Here is a 15830-nt window from a genome sequence, read left to right on the forward strand (position 1 = left end):
ATTTTTTGGAAGTGTCTGTAGGACACTTTTAAATGCTGGGAAGGATTGGCTGCTGAATTTGCCTGGGGCTGGGCTTTTCTTGTGGGAAGACTTTAGACTAGAAATCCAACTTCTTTGCTAGATGTAGGATTATTCATGCTATTTATTTCCTCCCATGTGAACTTTGGTAGTTTGTGCCTTTCAAACTAAGGTAGTTGTCAAGCTGGTCGGCAGAGTTGTTTGCAGCATTTCCTCAAGGTCCTCTTGGTATCTGAGCATCCATAGGGATGTTACCTTTTCAAACCTGAGGTCAACAAATTTTTGTCTTTTCTCTTTTTTTCTAGTTGGTCTAGCTAGAGAGTCATCAAAAAAAAATTTTTTTTTTTTTTAAATTTCTCAAAGATCCACCTTTTGGTTGCATGGAGTTTTTCCTAATGCTTTTATGCTTTCTGTTTCAGAGTTTTGTACTTGATACTCCTTGTTTTCATTTACTTAGGGTTATTTCCCCCTTCCCCCATCTAATTTCTTAGCATAAAAGCTGAAGTTGTTGCTTGGAGACCTTCATTCTCCTGTGATACTGGTGATGAAGTTTTGGAATATAGGTGAAGTTTGGTGGGGTGAGGTCCGGAGCTGACGACCAGGAAAGAATTCTTGAGACGTCTTTGGTGCAAAATGTGTTTTTTTTTTTTTTTTTTCCAAATGTGGCTTTATTAAAGCCCTGGGATGGGCCCCACGGGCAGGAAGAGCTGCTGCCCCAGGGATGTGAGGGGTGGCTGATTATATACCTGGGAGTTGGAGGGGTTTGGCGATAGCGTACTCTGAGGAATTTTGGGAGCAAGGTTTCCAGGACCTTGAGGGGGCTAGCTGTGGTTGGGGAAAGGTCACTTATTACCGTCTAATAAACACTGAGTCATGAGACCCTTCAGATGGATATGGGTGGGCCATGTGCTTGGCGGATGACTGCCAACATGTATCTTGGGGGGTAGAGATAAAGGAAATTTCTGAAGGATTATTTATTTATTTATTTATGAATTTTTATATGTTAAGGTAGACTTCCAGCCTCCTGGGGGTCGGGCTAAGATTGCCTTTGCCCTTAGCAAAGTATGAACATCGAGGCAGTGGAGTCTGTAGAGGAATGTCCCTTTGCCTGTTTCAAGGACTTGTCAATGTGCTGTCCCAGGCTCGTGCTTTGTCCTCAGCTAGCCCCGTGTTCCTCCATCACTAGTATTTGGTGTGATCAGTTCTAAGTGCAGTTTCTGTGCAAATTACAATTTATTGTGTTTTCTTTTCATTCAAAATACTTTCTGTTGTCTCATTTGATTTCTTTTCTGACCCTTGGGTCCTTTGGAAGTGAGTCATTAGTTTGCAAATGTTGCAGGCTTTTGTGATCTTTCTGCTACTGATTTCTGATTGAGTTTTGTCATCATCAGAGAATACTTAAAAAAAAAGATTTTATTTTTTATTTGAGAGAGAGCGCATGCGTGCGCATAAGCAGGGGGAGGGGCAGAGGGAGAAGCAGGCTCCCTGCTGAGCAGAGGGCCCTACATGGGACTTGATCCCAGGATCCTAGGATCATGACCTGAGTTGAAGGCAGACGCCTAATGGACTGAGCCACTTAGGTGCCCCCAGGGAATACTTTTATGTAACTTAAATTCTTTGAGATTCTTTGAGATTTATTCTGTGGCTCTGGGTGAAGCCTGTGTGAGTGAACGTGTCAGGTGTGAACAGTGTGTGTTGTGCTGCTGAGTGGACAGACCTGTCACGGTCACCTGGGCTGACGGTGTCGTGTAAGATACACCCTTACCTGCTTCGATATCCTTTCTGACTTTTTCTTTGCTTCATGCTTATTCCCTTCTCACTCCCTTGGCTTCACGTCCCTGTGAAGGGGAATAGCGTCACCGTGGTGGCATTCCACCAGTTGTGGCTCACCCCCTGCCCTGGAGGTGTGGCTGTCCTTCCCTGAGACATCTGGCCACACAGGAAGCTCCTGAGAAAAGGTTGGATTCTGTTATAAGAAAGTAGGAGTGGTGGCTGTTGGGGTCTGTTTCCCTGTCTGAGGGTCTTCCGGTGCTCAGATGTCTGACCGTGTCAGTGCTTTGGCCAACCCCACCAGTGGCTACCCAGTGACTCCTGACAGGATCCAAAGTCCCTAGAACAGATCCACAGCCTCCGGCGACCTGCCCTCCACCCAGCTGTCTGGCCTCATCCCTGCTTCTCCCGGGCTCACACCCTTCTGGCCCATGCAGGGCATCCGGGAACCTGTCTGGGGTCTGCCTGGCACCCACATGCCCCTCTCCTGGGTCTCTGTGCTCAGCGTGAGCCTCTTATGCTTGGGGCAGATGAGCATCTTCCGAAGGGAGCTATAGCCCTGCTGGCATAGCCCTGAGGGTGTCCCCCGACACCCCAGGCCCAACACACTGGACAAGTGCTGTGCAATCAGGCCTTTCCCATGTTTCTCATGTGTTCCTGGTCTGGGGACCTTCACTGAGCCACCCAAGGCAGGATTCAGGGGAGACCCTGGATCTCGTAACTGTGGCCACCTGGTCACCCAGCCCTGTCATTCCTACCTTCAGATGCCTCTCAGATTTCCCTCGTTCCCTCCTCACTGGCTGAGTGCAGCCCCTGCCCCCCCAACGGCTGCTGCAGCATCCACAGTGGCCTCCCTCTGTCCATGCTGCCCTCTGTCTACACTGCCCTCCATCCACACTGCCCTCTCTCCACACTGTCCTCTGCCTACTCTACCCTACATCCACATTTCCCTCTGTCCACACTGTCCTCTGCCCACTCTGCCCTCCATCCACACTGTCCTCCATCCACACTGTCCTCTGCCCACTCTGCCCTCCATCCACACTGTCCTCCGTCCACACTGTCCTCTGTCCACACTGTCCTCTGCCCACTCTGCCCTCCATCCACACTGCCCTCTGTTCACACTGCCCTTCCGGCCCATGCAGGGCATCCGGGAACCTGTCTGGGGTCTGCCCGGCACCCATGTGCCCCTCTCCTGGGCCTCTGTGCTCAGCATGAGCCTCTTATGCTCAGGCAGATGAGCATCTTCTGAAGGGAGCTATAGCCCTGCTGGCGTAGCCCTGAGGGTGTCCCCCGACACCCCAGGCCCAACACACTGGACACATGGCTGCCAGACTGTGTGGGCAGCACCAAGTGAAGCTCTTGTGATGTCCTGCGCTCCCGCTCTGACCACCCCTACCAGCCACGAGGCCCTTTCACCTGCCTTCTCCTCATCCCTGGGCCCCTGTCTTGAGGAGTGTCCTCACCCTCATGTGAGCCTGTCTCCAGCGTGACCGGGGCCAGAGGCTTGCTTTCAGTGGGACTCTCGTGTCTTCTGCCCCCGTTGGCTCCCGGGGTGCTGCCGCTCACGCTCTCTGCCCCTGGAAAGGCCCCCCCACCGTCTGCTTCCCAGGCTGGGCACAGCCCCCAGCTCTGTTCTGTTTGTCACTTAATGTCCTGTGGCTCCTCTGTGCTCCAGGCTCCAGGGTACTGGGGGCCCGTGCTCGGGAGCTCCTGTTCAGGGGCGGGCTGGAGGGCTCCTAGGCTCAGCACACACTCTGATTACTATGGACAGCGAGCTGGGGCGGGGGTAGGTGGGGTGTCGGTAGAGTGGACATCAGAGGCCCTGCCATAGCTGGCACGGCTTTCCTGAGGGTGATGGTTTCATGGGGACTTGGTGGCCAGGTCAAGAGGGCGGTAGGGTTGGTGAGGCCGTCAGGCTCTTTGAGCCACCAGAGGAGCCAGTGTGGCAGCTGGGGTGGGGAGGGTGCCCCTGGGGGGTACAGGTGCCCCAAGGAGGACTTTGGCTTTTATCCTGAGAGCTCTGGGAAGCCTTAAAGGTCCAGTTGGGTTGGGTTAGGTTGGATAGGAAGCGGAGGAGCAACATGACCAGATTTGCATTTTCTAAAGATTTCTCTGCTGCCAGAGGGGTGGCCATGGGGCCCATGGGGTGAGGGATGTGACTTGGACCCGAGGGGTAGGGAGACAGGGAGGGGGATGTTGCAGGCTGTCACGAGGCTGGGTCACCAAGACCAGGGGATGCAGGTGCTGGGAATCTGCCTGAAGGGGATGCTGGGCCCTGGAGGGGTGTGGGGAGCAGGTTGAGAACCTCTGGGGGACACAGAGGTGACCCCTCATGGAGGCACATGTGTGGGCGCAGCAGGGGGGAGTGAACAGCTGGATAGGTGCTTTTGGGCTTGTGGAGCTCTCCTCAGGTGACCATGGGAAGGCCCTCGATGCTCTTTCTCGCCTGGCAGGCCACCTGCCCAGCTGGTTGCCCAGATGAGAGTGGGTGTGAGGTGGGTGGGATGTGGGGGCCTTGCTGTTTCTCAGTCTTTGCTGCTGAGCTGGGGCTGTGGCCTGGCTGCTGGCAATGCTCCGGCTCACGGGCTTGGAGCACCATCCCACCACTGACACACAACCTGTGGAGGCCCAGGGTTGTGTTTTCATTCGAGCGGTACAACCCGCAGAAGGCTCAGCTCACCTACCTCTTGGCTGGGCCCCACTCATTCATTCATTCATTCCCCCACCAGGTGCTGGGCTCCATGGAGGGCTCCGGGTAGGTCATGGCCAGGAGACCGGCTGGTCCTGCCCCTTGAGCTCACTTCATGTGCATCAGGACACCAGCGTTGCTGCCTTCAGGTGGTGGGTCCAGAGCATAGGATCTTCCCTTCCACCTGAGCTGGTGGAGGTCGGGGGTCTGTGGGTGGTGCTGCTGGTGGGAGTTTCCTCTCCAGCCACACACACCTGATGGAGGCTCAGAGCTGTAACACACAGAATGGCCAGAAGCTGGCCAGGGCCCGAGGGTGGTGGGTGGCTGAGTGCAGCGTACACCTGTGAAGGGCAGTTTGGCGCTTCCCAATAAGAACGCCAAACAGGTGGAAGTATTGTTGATGTGTTATCAATTGCTATTGATTATGTTGATGTGTTAATGAGATGAGACAATGTATCTGTGAGGTTTCCATTAACGAAATGAGCAAAACACCTCACCTCAGGAGCACACTCATGTTTGTAAACTGTGGTCAACAGTTGTGTGGGGAAAGCACCACGCAAAGACTGAATTGTGCTGCGTGTTAGCAATACTTAATTTAGGTAGATGTACTATACATGATTTTTCTGCTCCTTTATTGTTTTCTGTTGTTTCCACATTTTTCCACACCAGCAAGCATTACTATGAACATTCAGAAAAGCAAATAAAACATGGAAACCCTCTTATATTTGCAAACTGGCATAGATTAGGAAAGTATTTTCTGGGATGTAAGCAGAGCTTGTCTGGCCTGTAGGATGACACACACACTGCTAAGCGGGATGTGGGCTGGGTGGGCATTGAGTGCTCTCTGGCTCCTATGCTCTGGGATTCAGTTAAACTCCATATGAGTTGAGAAGTTCACAATCTAGTCAGAAAATCAGACTTACTTATCAACTTGTCCATTAATTCACAAATGTGCATGGAGTTCCTATCTGTTCCTGGTGTCCTGCATGCCGGGGCACACACATGTGATTACAATGCCACGTGAGGCTTGGCAGTGGGGAAATACAGATCAAAAGCACGATGAGATACCCCCTCATGCTGGGCAGAACGGCTGACAGTAACAAGTCAGGAAATGACAGATCAGCGAAGATGTGGAGAAAGGGGAACCTTGTACACAGTTGTTGGGAATGTAAGCTGGTGCAGCCACTCTGGAAAGCAATACGAATGTTCCTCAGAAAGTTGAAAATAGGGGTACCCCTATGACTCAGCAATTGCACTACTAGGTACTTACCTCAAAGATACAAATGTAGTGATCCAAAAGGGCACCTGCACCCCAATGTTTATAGCAGCAATGTCCACAACAGCCCAACTATGGAAAGAGCCCAGATGTCCATCGATGGATGAGTGGATAAAGAAGATGTGGTATATATACACAATGGAATATCCCTCAGCCATCAGAAGAAATACCTACCATTTACATTGACATGGATGGAACTAGAGGGTATTATGCTGAGTGAAATAAGTTCATCAGAGAAAGACAGTTATGATAGGATTTCACTCATATGTGGAATTTAAGAAGCAAAACGGGATCATAGGGGAAGAGAGGGAAAAAAAAAGATGAAATCAGAGAGGGAGACAAACCCCAAGAGACTCTTAATCATAGGAAACAAACTGAGGGTTGCAGGAGGGGAAGGGGGATGGGGGACAGGGTCACTGGGGAACGGGCATGAAGGAGGGCACGTGATGGGATGAGCACTGGGTATTGTGTAGACGGATGAATCCTGACCTCTACCTCTGAAACCAATAATACACTAAATTAAAAGAACAAACAATACCAGAGAGAAATGCCTTGGTGGGTGTCGCTACAAAGAGTAGGAGGCACTTGGCAGAGGAAGCAGCTGACCCAGTTTGGGGCTGTGGGGATCAGGGAAGGCCTCACAGCGGAGGCTCATTTGAACAGGGCCTTGAGGGATGAGTAAGAATTCTCTTGGCAGCTTATAGAGGGAAACAGAGCTGATACCATGTTGGGAGTTACTTTTGGAGATGCTACGGGTGCTGTGGGGGAGGATGGGACTGTTGTCCCCATGCCAGCCTTGAAGCACAGGAAAAGAGTCAAAGGTCTGATTGCACAGGTCACTGCAACCTCAGGAGCCCCTGCTGCTTCTCCCTTCACCTCTGAGATCTCCTTGGCCCCTCAGGACTGCCTGGTCCAGTAACTGGAAACATCTGGATCCTGCTGGCCTGGAAAAAACAGTATGACCGCCTGGATTTCTGTCCTTGCTGCAAGTTCCCACAGTGAACAGTAGTGATAATGGGTCCCTGAGAAGGTGGTTGCCACGTGGTTAGCCAAGCTCTGCTGTTCTTTCTCCTTTTTCTCATGGCCTCTCCCCTCTGCCATCCCCTTCCCCTGCCCCCCCCCCTCGGGGTTCCCCTTCCCCTGGCCATCTTTTCCTGTCCCCATTGTGAGGCCCTTGGCCTCCTTGCCTCCTCCTGCTCTGTCCCCTTGGCTCCCCACAGTTCTTTTCCTTGTCTCCCCGTCTCTGGGTCACCCCTTCAGCTTTCTCCAGGAAGGGAGTCTGAACGTGACCTGTGGGGAGGGCAGCCTTGGTGGGGGAGGGGCCTGAACCTGTCTGCTTCCCTCGATAAGCATCTGTCTGAGGAGTCAGGATTCATGGTGTGAAAATATAAAGGCTCTTTCGTTGGGCCTCCTGTCCCCCTGCTTGAGCAGAAACATCTCCAGACAGATCACTGTCAGGGCTCCCACAGGAAATTAGAGACCTCACACCATGCAGCTGCTCCCGTCACCTGCGTGGCCCGCAGGGTTTCAGGATGGGCTTCGCTGTCCTGCTTGTATAGGATCATCTCTTCCGCAAATCTAATGACATTGGACGTGTGTGTCTTCTAGATAAGCAAGCTCACAATAAGGCCAGCCATTCTCATCTCAATGTGAGCCAGCGTGTCACCCTTCCTGAGTCCTGAGGACCCTGAGCTGGCACAGTTCTTGCGGTCTAGGGAGTTGTCCTGGGGGTACAATCCTTGTGGTGCAGCTGGGCTGCTGGCTGGTCTGGGGGACGCGGTGCTGGGCTCACTTCTTCCTTGAATGCTCTTTGTTAACACTTGTCCCGTCAACATCTGCTCCGGAGGAAGACGGGCCCCCATGTAGCCAACACGGCCATCCCACTCCCCCTTGGCCAGGGATCAGCCTAGCTCTGAGCATGTAACCCGTTTTTGACCATTGAGAAGGGGAGGATAGTTTTCTGGGAAAGTTTTCCTCACTATTGAAATCCAAGACAGGGGTATGTCTCTTTATTGGTTCTGGATGTTGAAGGGTGGTGATGGGATGCCTGGAAGCGCTGCCAGCCATTTTGTGATCACGGGGGGTGGCCAACATGCTGAGGACAGTGGGGCAGAAAGAAACAACCTATGTGCATGGTGACACTGCCCCCAGAACTGTCTTACCTGCCAAGTTCTTACTGTGGGAAAATAAATATCCTTGTTTTTAAACTCTTTCAAGTTGGGCTTTCTTTACCAGCGGCGACTGAGAGCATCTCAGCCCATGGAGACAGGGAGGTCCCAGGTGGCCCACCATGGTTCAGGGGAGTATGAGTTCCTGGATGCAGGGGTGAGGAGGGGAAGTGAGCCTTGGAATCGGGAGGCTCCACGATGGAGCACCAGCCTTGCTGTCCTGTGGTGTGACAAGTCAGCCCCTCTGAGCTGACGCTCCCTCGGCTCAAAATGAGTAGCAAGAGCCAGACAGATGCTCAACAATGGTCTGCTCCCCACCCCCACCATATGTTTCTCTTTCAGCTGTTTTTAAAGGGACCTAGAGGGGCCAGGTGCGGAGAGCGTGCAATGACATTTGAACACCGTGGAGACTGAGTCCCTTACCCACCATGGCTCCGAGCACCAATCATGCCTGTGTGCCAGCACCAGCGCTGAGGGGGAGGCAGATACACCCGACTCCCAGTTCTCCATGGTGACGAGGGCCTTGACGGTTGGCAACAGCAGATGATCTCCAACACGCTTCACACGCTTTGAGTCACTGGCTTCCGCCGCCCCCCACCATCACTTTGCTGGTGTGGCTGACAAACTGCCACAGGGATTCACATCTCTCTTCTCTCTTCACCCAGCGGAGCTGCTCTGAAATGGCCAAGGCTGGGCCGGTGGAGGAGGAGCAGAGGGCGAACGTAGCCCCCTCCCCGCGGAGCTGGGTCCTATACCCCTGGGGTAGTCTGACTTGGCTTTCTGCAAGCCCCTTTAGGGGGTGGAGGAGGGGAAGGTGTGGCCTCCCCTGGCAGGACCCCCAGACCCCAGGGGCACAAGTTGCCTCCCGGTGCCCACAGGGCCTCCCCTCATGACACAGACTCCATGCAAACCAGCAGCGGGCCTGCCCCACCCCCTCTCCTCAGCCACGCCTTAACCAAACTTGATGGTGCTCATTGAGGTCAGAGCTTCTGCACTGAACTGGGCAACAGAGGCCCCCTCACTTCCCCATGCTCCCCTCCCCTCCCCCTGCTAAACTCCTTCCCAGAAGAGGGATGGAAAGCAGGAGAGAGAGAAGCGAATGTATGTTGAGGACCTACTACCTGCTGTCCACTGCCTTGAGGAGACCACAGCTTTCCAGGTAGAGCTGAGCCAGGCTTCCATAGCAGGACTGGCTGCTTGCTTGTCTCTGGAGGTCTCTTCTGGGAAATGGCTGCCTTGGCGCCAACAATGCACACCTCAGTCTCCCGCAGTCCAAACCCTGGGGGGTCAGGTCTCTGCAGATCTCTCGTGAATGTGTCCTCTACAATGGAAGTTCCATCAGCCAAGATTGGGGTTCTGAGTGCCCTTGGCCCCCTAAACATTCTTTGCTGGGCATGGAGGAGCTGGCAGTGTTGGGAGCCTTGGTCAGGAAATGCAGAAGGGCCCCACTGACAGGGTCAGAGTGCAGGTTTGGAAGCCTCCGGTCTCGGGGTTGCCGGGCAGGGGCTCATCCCATCTCCCTTCCTTCCCGTCTTGCCTCCTGACCGGTTCAGAAGTGTCTCTACTGGAAGTGGATGCCAGAAGGAGGTCCAAAGCCACTGGAGGATGAGCCCTCAAGGGCTCCCCAGGAGTATCCCTGACGGCCACAGGGGAAGTTGTGTGACTTCATGTAAATCTGCTCCGGATGCAACTTCAGAAGCAAGCAGAGGAGGCAAGCTTTCCTTGTGGGACATCCCCCCAGGTACAATAATGGCATAGTGTTGGCACATAGTCTTTCTGGGATGGATGGCCTTGTTGCACTCCCATCCTGGAACTCAACTTTCACACTTGGCCAACATGAGGGGTCCAGGCCTTCGGAGTCTGAGGCTCAGCTGTTGAATCTCGGGCAAGGCCACGGGCCTCCATGCGCCCCAGTTTCTCTTCATAAAATGGGGGCTCTGGAACATGCCACCCAGAGCCCTCAGGATCCCCGTGAAGTGGTGGCATGATGCTGGGTGAATGGCTGCAGGTCTGATTCTGAGCTGTATGGTCTGGGTCTGGTACCAGGGCAGCGGAGGAAGTGTTCCTTTCTCCGTATCCAGTGACAGGCAGCCTGGAAATTCAGAGTAAAAATGTCCTCTCTTCCCTTGACCCTCCAGGGTCTCCTGGGCTGGTGAGTGGGAAGAGAGGGTGCCCTGGGTGGAGGGCAGGACCAGGCCTGGAAGGCCCCTAGGCCTCACCTTCACTGAGGTCCCAGCCTCCCCCCCCCGCCCTGGGGCTGCACTGGTGGGCGCTTTCCCGGCCAGAGCACCCCTTGCTGAATTTGGCCATGTGCCAGGGGCCTGGCTGTGGCTCTGCGCAAACAGCAGGCTGGGGTGGCTGGGGTCCTCCTGTCCAGCATGGCAGGCCCCGCGCTCTGGGGCCCAACACTGGCCATAGGCATTGTCCTGGAGTGGCCTCACGGTCCAGGATGAGCAGTAATTTGCGGGTTTTCTGAGCGTGGGCTAGAGCTGTGCTTGTTATAAAGTGCTGGAGTGAGTTAGTCTAGTGCGTGAGCCTCACAGCTGCCCTGTGCACGCTCGTCGTGGTCTTTGCGGCCCCTCTTTCCAAGGTGAGCCCTGGAATAGCCCTTACACAGTCCGGAGAAGAAACAAACAAGCAAAACTTCTGTTTTGCTTCCCTGTATCTAATGGCAGAAATAAAAACACAGGAGAAATAAATGTGGGGATTTGGCAAAATCTATCCCACTTATCTCTGTCTTTATACACCTGTGCATGTGTGTGTGGATGTGTCCACAGACGTGTGCTGGAGTGTGTGTGTGCATCCTTATCTTTGTGTGTGTGTCAAGGGCTCTCAGGACAGAGATGGGCTCCCTGGTCCATTTATGTCCTTCCTCTGGGGTTGACATGTGCGGGAACGGGGTTCTTATGGTGGCAGTCGGGGCAAAGCAAAGCTAACTGTCCTTATGGCTGCAGCTGAGTGAGACAAGGGCATCTGCAAGTTCACTCCGGCCACCGGGCTTGTGTTTGATGACATTGGGCCCTCTCTTTAGAGGCTCGTTGTTGTTGCCAGGGCTCTGGAGGGTGAGGCCAGCCATGCCCTGCCCAGTGGAAGGCTGCTCCACCTGGAGTGCCGTGGTTGTGGCGCGTAGGCAGCAGCTGTGGGACATGTGTGGAGGTGACGGTGTGGTGACTTCATGGTGGACGGCTTGGCGGTGGGAAGGAGCTCAGGCCCTGTGGACAGACAAGATGAGAACAGCAGTGACAGTGTCCAGATCTCTCTATGGGACATTCCTGAAGGTATTACACTCTGGCCCACAGGGCAGAGATGGCATTAGAGGTGTTAGATTTCTGGCCAGTGGTCGGAGCTGAATGGGGGGTGCCTGCTGTGTCCTCACACTGGGGGTGCTGGTGGGTCCCCTGGGGGGATGCAGCGGGGGCTGGGAGCTTCCACAGGGCAGCGGAGAGGCCAGGATGAACACCTGGACCCACATTGGCTTTCTTGTGGGGCAAAGGGCTGTCCAGGGCTTCCCTGCAGACTCTACTCCATACCCCTGCCTGAACAGCCCTGGCCAAGTGATTGATGTCTGATTTGATGGGGAGCCTGTTAGGACACAATAGCTTTGCTAATTCTGGCTAAATCAACATTGGTTTTGTCCATATCTCTGCACAGGTTGGGGTTGTTGCTTCCAATTTCCAGCGATTTCCATCTTGTCACTCCTCCTTCCCCTCAGCTCATCTGATTCTGCTTCTCCTGCTGCTGGGGCCTAAGCTGCCCATGAGGCCTCCTGCTGCCTGCAGGCCTGGCAGCCAGGCGCCCTGACTCCAGCAGAGAGGGTTAAGGACAGTGTCCATAGCAACCCTCTGCTTCTACTCCACTGGAGACAGGGGGGCAGGGGAGGGAGGGGAGCCAGATGCCTGCCCTTTTGCATTATTCATGTCCAAGCGGCTGGCTGTTGCTGCTGGGCCTGGGCTTGGGAGGCTCATGGGGAGCTGGTGTGGAGCAGTGGGTAGGGTGCGTGCCTGATGTCCTCTGGCAACTGAGAGGAGAGGCCCTTGGAGGGGCCGCTTCTCATCCTGGGAAGGACTTCTGCTGGGAGGGGCAGCCTGGAGGCATCTCTGTGACCCCTCCACTTCCTCACGCGGAGGCTTCATTCTGCCTCCCCTGGGATGGTCCAAGGGGAGATTTCTTCTTCCCCAAATGCTGGAAAAACTCAAGGAACCTGCCAAATAGGAACCACCTTGAAAATGTTCACCAGGGTCAATCCTGGCACCAGCGAGTCCCAGGGCCTTGGCAGAGGAGGCAGCAGGTAGGGTGGGCAGGTGATGCTTGGGGTGCCCCGGCCTCCTCCCAGTGCTGGCTGCAGGGCGGTGAGCACCTGCTGCCAGCAGAGGGCACCACACTCCTCACAAACCAGCAAAGGTTGCTGCACCAGGTGGGCGAGTGTCTGCCAGCTGGGGCCTCAGAGCCAGAGCTGGGCGGGGAGCCTCCAGGGCTGTACTGCTTTAGCTGCCCACCGGCGCCCCCCCCCCCCCCCCCGCGCCAACGGGAGTCTGGGGCCCCTAGCGCTGGCTGGCTCAGAGGGTTCAGGCCCAAGCTGCCAGCTAGGCCCCGGGCGCTGTCAATCATGCCCTACCTCACTCAGGAGGGTGTGTCAGCCAGTGCTGCCGGGGCTTGCTGCCTCCCTCCCTGCCAGAGGCCGAGGGGCGCCCGGGTTCTGGGCCCTCCCTTGGGCAGCTCAGGTGCCTGCTCTGGGCTTGTGAAACTGCTAGAGGTAATTTTTTTCTCTGAGCCTTTGGGACTAGGGCCAGGAACATGCTCTGCACCAGGCACTGTTCCAGGCATAGGGGATTCAGCAGCAAACACAATCGACAAAAATCCTGCCCTACGAAGCTGAGTCTGGTGGGTGGGAAGGTGCCAACGCCTGCACTGCAGAGGGGCCTGGGAGTGGACGTGCCCCGCTGTCTCTACAGTGTAATCTGGAGCATACCAGCCTTCACACCTGCTCAGACCCCAGCGAGGAGGCTCCGATGCTGTGCGCTGGCTGGGCAGAGACCTAGGTGGGCCAGCTCTCAGCCTTCAGAGCCTAGTACAGTCCTTGCCCAGGCCCACAGTTCACATGGGCTGCACTTCCTAGTTTGCAAAGCATGCACACCTCTACCAGCTCATGGTGAGCCTGGCTGAACATGGTGGTGACAGAGCATTGACACCCTGTACCTACGCCCCGTGCTTCCTTTCCACACTTGGTATCAGTGCCTGTCACTTGACCCTTGACCCCTCAAGTACATGAACGAGGCTGGATGGACTCATCTGGCCAGAACAGCAAGCTTTCACTCCAAAGCTGCAGAGGAGGGGGCAGGAGAAGCATTTAAAAGTGTATCTCGGTTTTCACAAACCATTGTGGAGGGAGGCGTGGACGCCGGGTCCATGGGCACAGAGTGCCATGCTTGCTCGTGTTCCTGGGAAGGAACCAGAGGGGGTCAAGCTCCCGGCCCGAGGTCATGCCTGGCGGCTCCTCAGCCCACAGCCAGGTGGAAGCCAGGCTTGTTAGCCTCTCCAGAGAGGTATCCATGGGGCTATGAAACCTTCCCCACGCTTTTGTCCAAGGGAGTTTCACAGAGAACATGGACCAGAAGCAGAGCAGGAGACAGACTTTCTCTGGAAGGAGAAGTGGCTCAGTGGCGGTGGCTGCATGGATGGGGTGATCTGTGAGTGGGCTGGGGGGCATCGGCCTCCTCTGAGAATGGAACAAGCCAGCTACCTTCTCAGAAGCCTCGCTCAGTTTGCTCACCTGTAAGTAGAAGGGGGATGCTAACCTGATCCCACTGGCTTGTTGAAACACACACACACACACACACACACACACACACACACACACGGTAGGCCCCCATAGATGCACCAGGATGCAGGTCATCAGGCCATGTATCCCCACTATGGTCAGGCCCAGGCAAGGGTTCAGGTTTTCTCCAGCAGAGCATGACGTTGTAGAAGACAGTGAGAGTGGGAAGGTGGGGGTGAGGTGAGAGTGGGGAGGGAGGGGAGCCCTGCCTCACCTGTTCTGTCCTGGCTCAGGGAGAGGTGATAGGAGATTTTTCCTTGCTCGTCGGTGCCTCTTGCGGGGAGTATCAGGTAAGGGGCAAGCCACATGTCCTGGCCGAAGCACCCTGAGTGCTTGCACCTGCAGACCCCTGCTTCAGCCTGCAAGGGTGTGAGGGGCGGCGTTGTGTGTGTGCGCGAGCTTTATAAATCTTACCACAAGCTTTCTGTCACTGCAGGGCCTAGGGTGTGAATTAAAACACAGACAACTCTCATACAAGACGAGGTGAAGTGCGTCCCCAAAAAGATCCAAGGAAAGTGCTAAGGGGATTCAGAAGATAGCAATGATGTCACACTGGGGGAAGGGGCAGGGGGATGGGGGTGGTGGGAAGGCTTTGAGCGGCTCCTTAAATTCCAGTAGAAATGGCGTTCCTGGCAGCATGGGTGGGAAACAGCAGGAGTCTAGGGTCCGTGGGATCTGGGTTCAAATCCACAACTAACTGGTGACCAAAATGAGTCACTTAAATCTTTCTAAACTTTAATTTACAGGGGTGAGGGTGTAAAGGATGGAGCCGTAGAACTTTCCTGGTCTGCCTCTCAGGGCTGCTGGGAGGTGGAGATGGAGTAAAAATGTGAAAGTGCTGTGCAAACACTGCCCATAACACACGGGTTTTATTATTAAAGCATGAATGGGAGGCTCAGTTGGTTGGGCATCTGACTCTTTTCCCTTAAGTACCACAGGCTTTTCTAAAAACCCGCGATTACCTATCACTGTATCTAAATTCTATCCATCTAGCCATCCATGCATTTATCCATCCATTCATCCACCCACTTATCCACTCATTTACCTGTCCATCATCTACCCATCTGTTTATTTATCCACCTACCCATTTATCCACCCACCTACCCATCTATCATCCATCCATCCATCCATCCATCCATCCACCTATCTACTCATCCATCTACTTATCCATCCATCCATCCATCCACAAACCCACCTATCTACCCATTTACCCATCTATCATTCATTCATCCACCCACCTATCCACCCATCCACCTGTCCATCATTTACCCATCTATCTATCCATCTACCCACTTATCCACCCATCCACCCATCTATCACCCATCCATCATCCATCCATCCATCCATTTATCCACTCATCCAATAAACCTTTAATGAGTATATCCATGGTCAGGCACCTTGCTTAGTTCTGGTGATACAGAAAAAAATTAGACCCCTTTTCTGTGCTCATTGAGTTCACAGTCTAGCGGAAAGACAGCCATATAAACCTGTTGGGAGTAACAATTTTCACAGACTATGGGATTTTAAGGTTAGTGATTTTAAGTATTATCTTTTCTATTTCATTCATTCATTTTACTGATGGGGAAACTGTGGTCATTATTTGTTGTGGGCAACAACTTCCTTTTATTTGCCTCCAAATGACCTCTCCTGGGTTTCTATCTCAGTTTAGTTCAATGAATATCTATTAAGCATCTATTATGTGCAAGACCCAGGGGCAAGAGCTGCGGACCCAGTGCTGGAGAAGACATCATTCCTGTCCTTGAGAAAGTCATAACCAAGGGGGAAAGGACACACAAAGAGATAACAGCCAAAATTCTTGGTAAAGACAGGGATAGAGGTGAGCACAGGGCGTGAAAATATGGAGGAAGGGTCCCTGATCTGGATTTGGGGAGCTCAGGGAAGGCTTCCTAGAAGCAGGACCCATGAGTCATCTCTTGAAGGACAAAAAGAAATGTGTTAGATGAAGATGTAGGGAAGGGCATGCCAGGCAGAAGGAAGCATGGCTTGTTGGAGGAGCTAGAAGATGGTGTTATTAGGCTTTAAGGAGGGAGGTGGTGAGGGGTGAGTGGAGAGGACGTGGGGTGAGTGGCA

General features: G+C 54.0%; 1 protein-coding gene across 15 annotated transcripts in view; it reads left to right on the forward strand.

Annotated features, from left to right (window-relative positions):
• Positions 1–15830, forward strand: part of PMVK (phosphomevalonate kinase) — a 36610-nt gene that overhangs the window by 19810 nt on the left and 970 nt on the right. For 6 of the 15 annotated variants that reach the window (XM_038543207.1, XM_038543194.1, XM_038543203.1 and 3 more), the window contains one exon: positions 4518–5209. The exons of 1 other annotated variant lie outside the window; for it this stretch is intronic. In XM_038543207.1, coding sequence (XP_038399135.1) covers positions 4518–4735 — 218 coding nt within the window. In that variant the 3' untranslated portion in view covers positions 4736–5209. Of the gene's footprint in view, positions 1–4517; positions 5210–6588; positions 7966–8263; positions 10643–13507; positions 13694–15830 lie in introns of those variants that run through there. 8 more of the 15 variants (XM_038543199.1, XM_038543195.1, XR_005362381.1 and 5 more) reach the window with 7 other exon arrangements.

Source organism: Canis lupus, chromosome 7 (assembly GCF_011100685.1).
Source record: "Canis lupus familiaris isolate Mischka breed German Shepherd chromosome 7, alternate assembly UU_Cfam_GSD_1.0, whole genome shotgun sequence".
Taxonomy (NCBI): domain Eukaryota; kingdom Metazoa; phylum Chordata; class Mammalia; order Carnivora; family Canidae; genus Canis; species Canis lupus.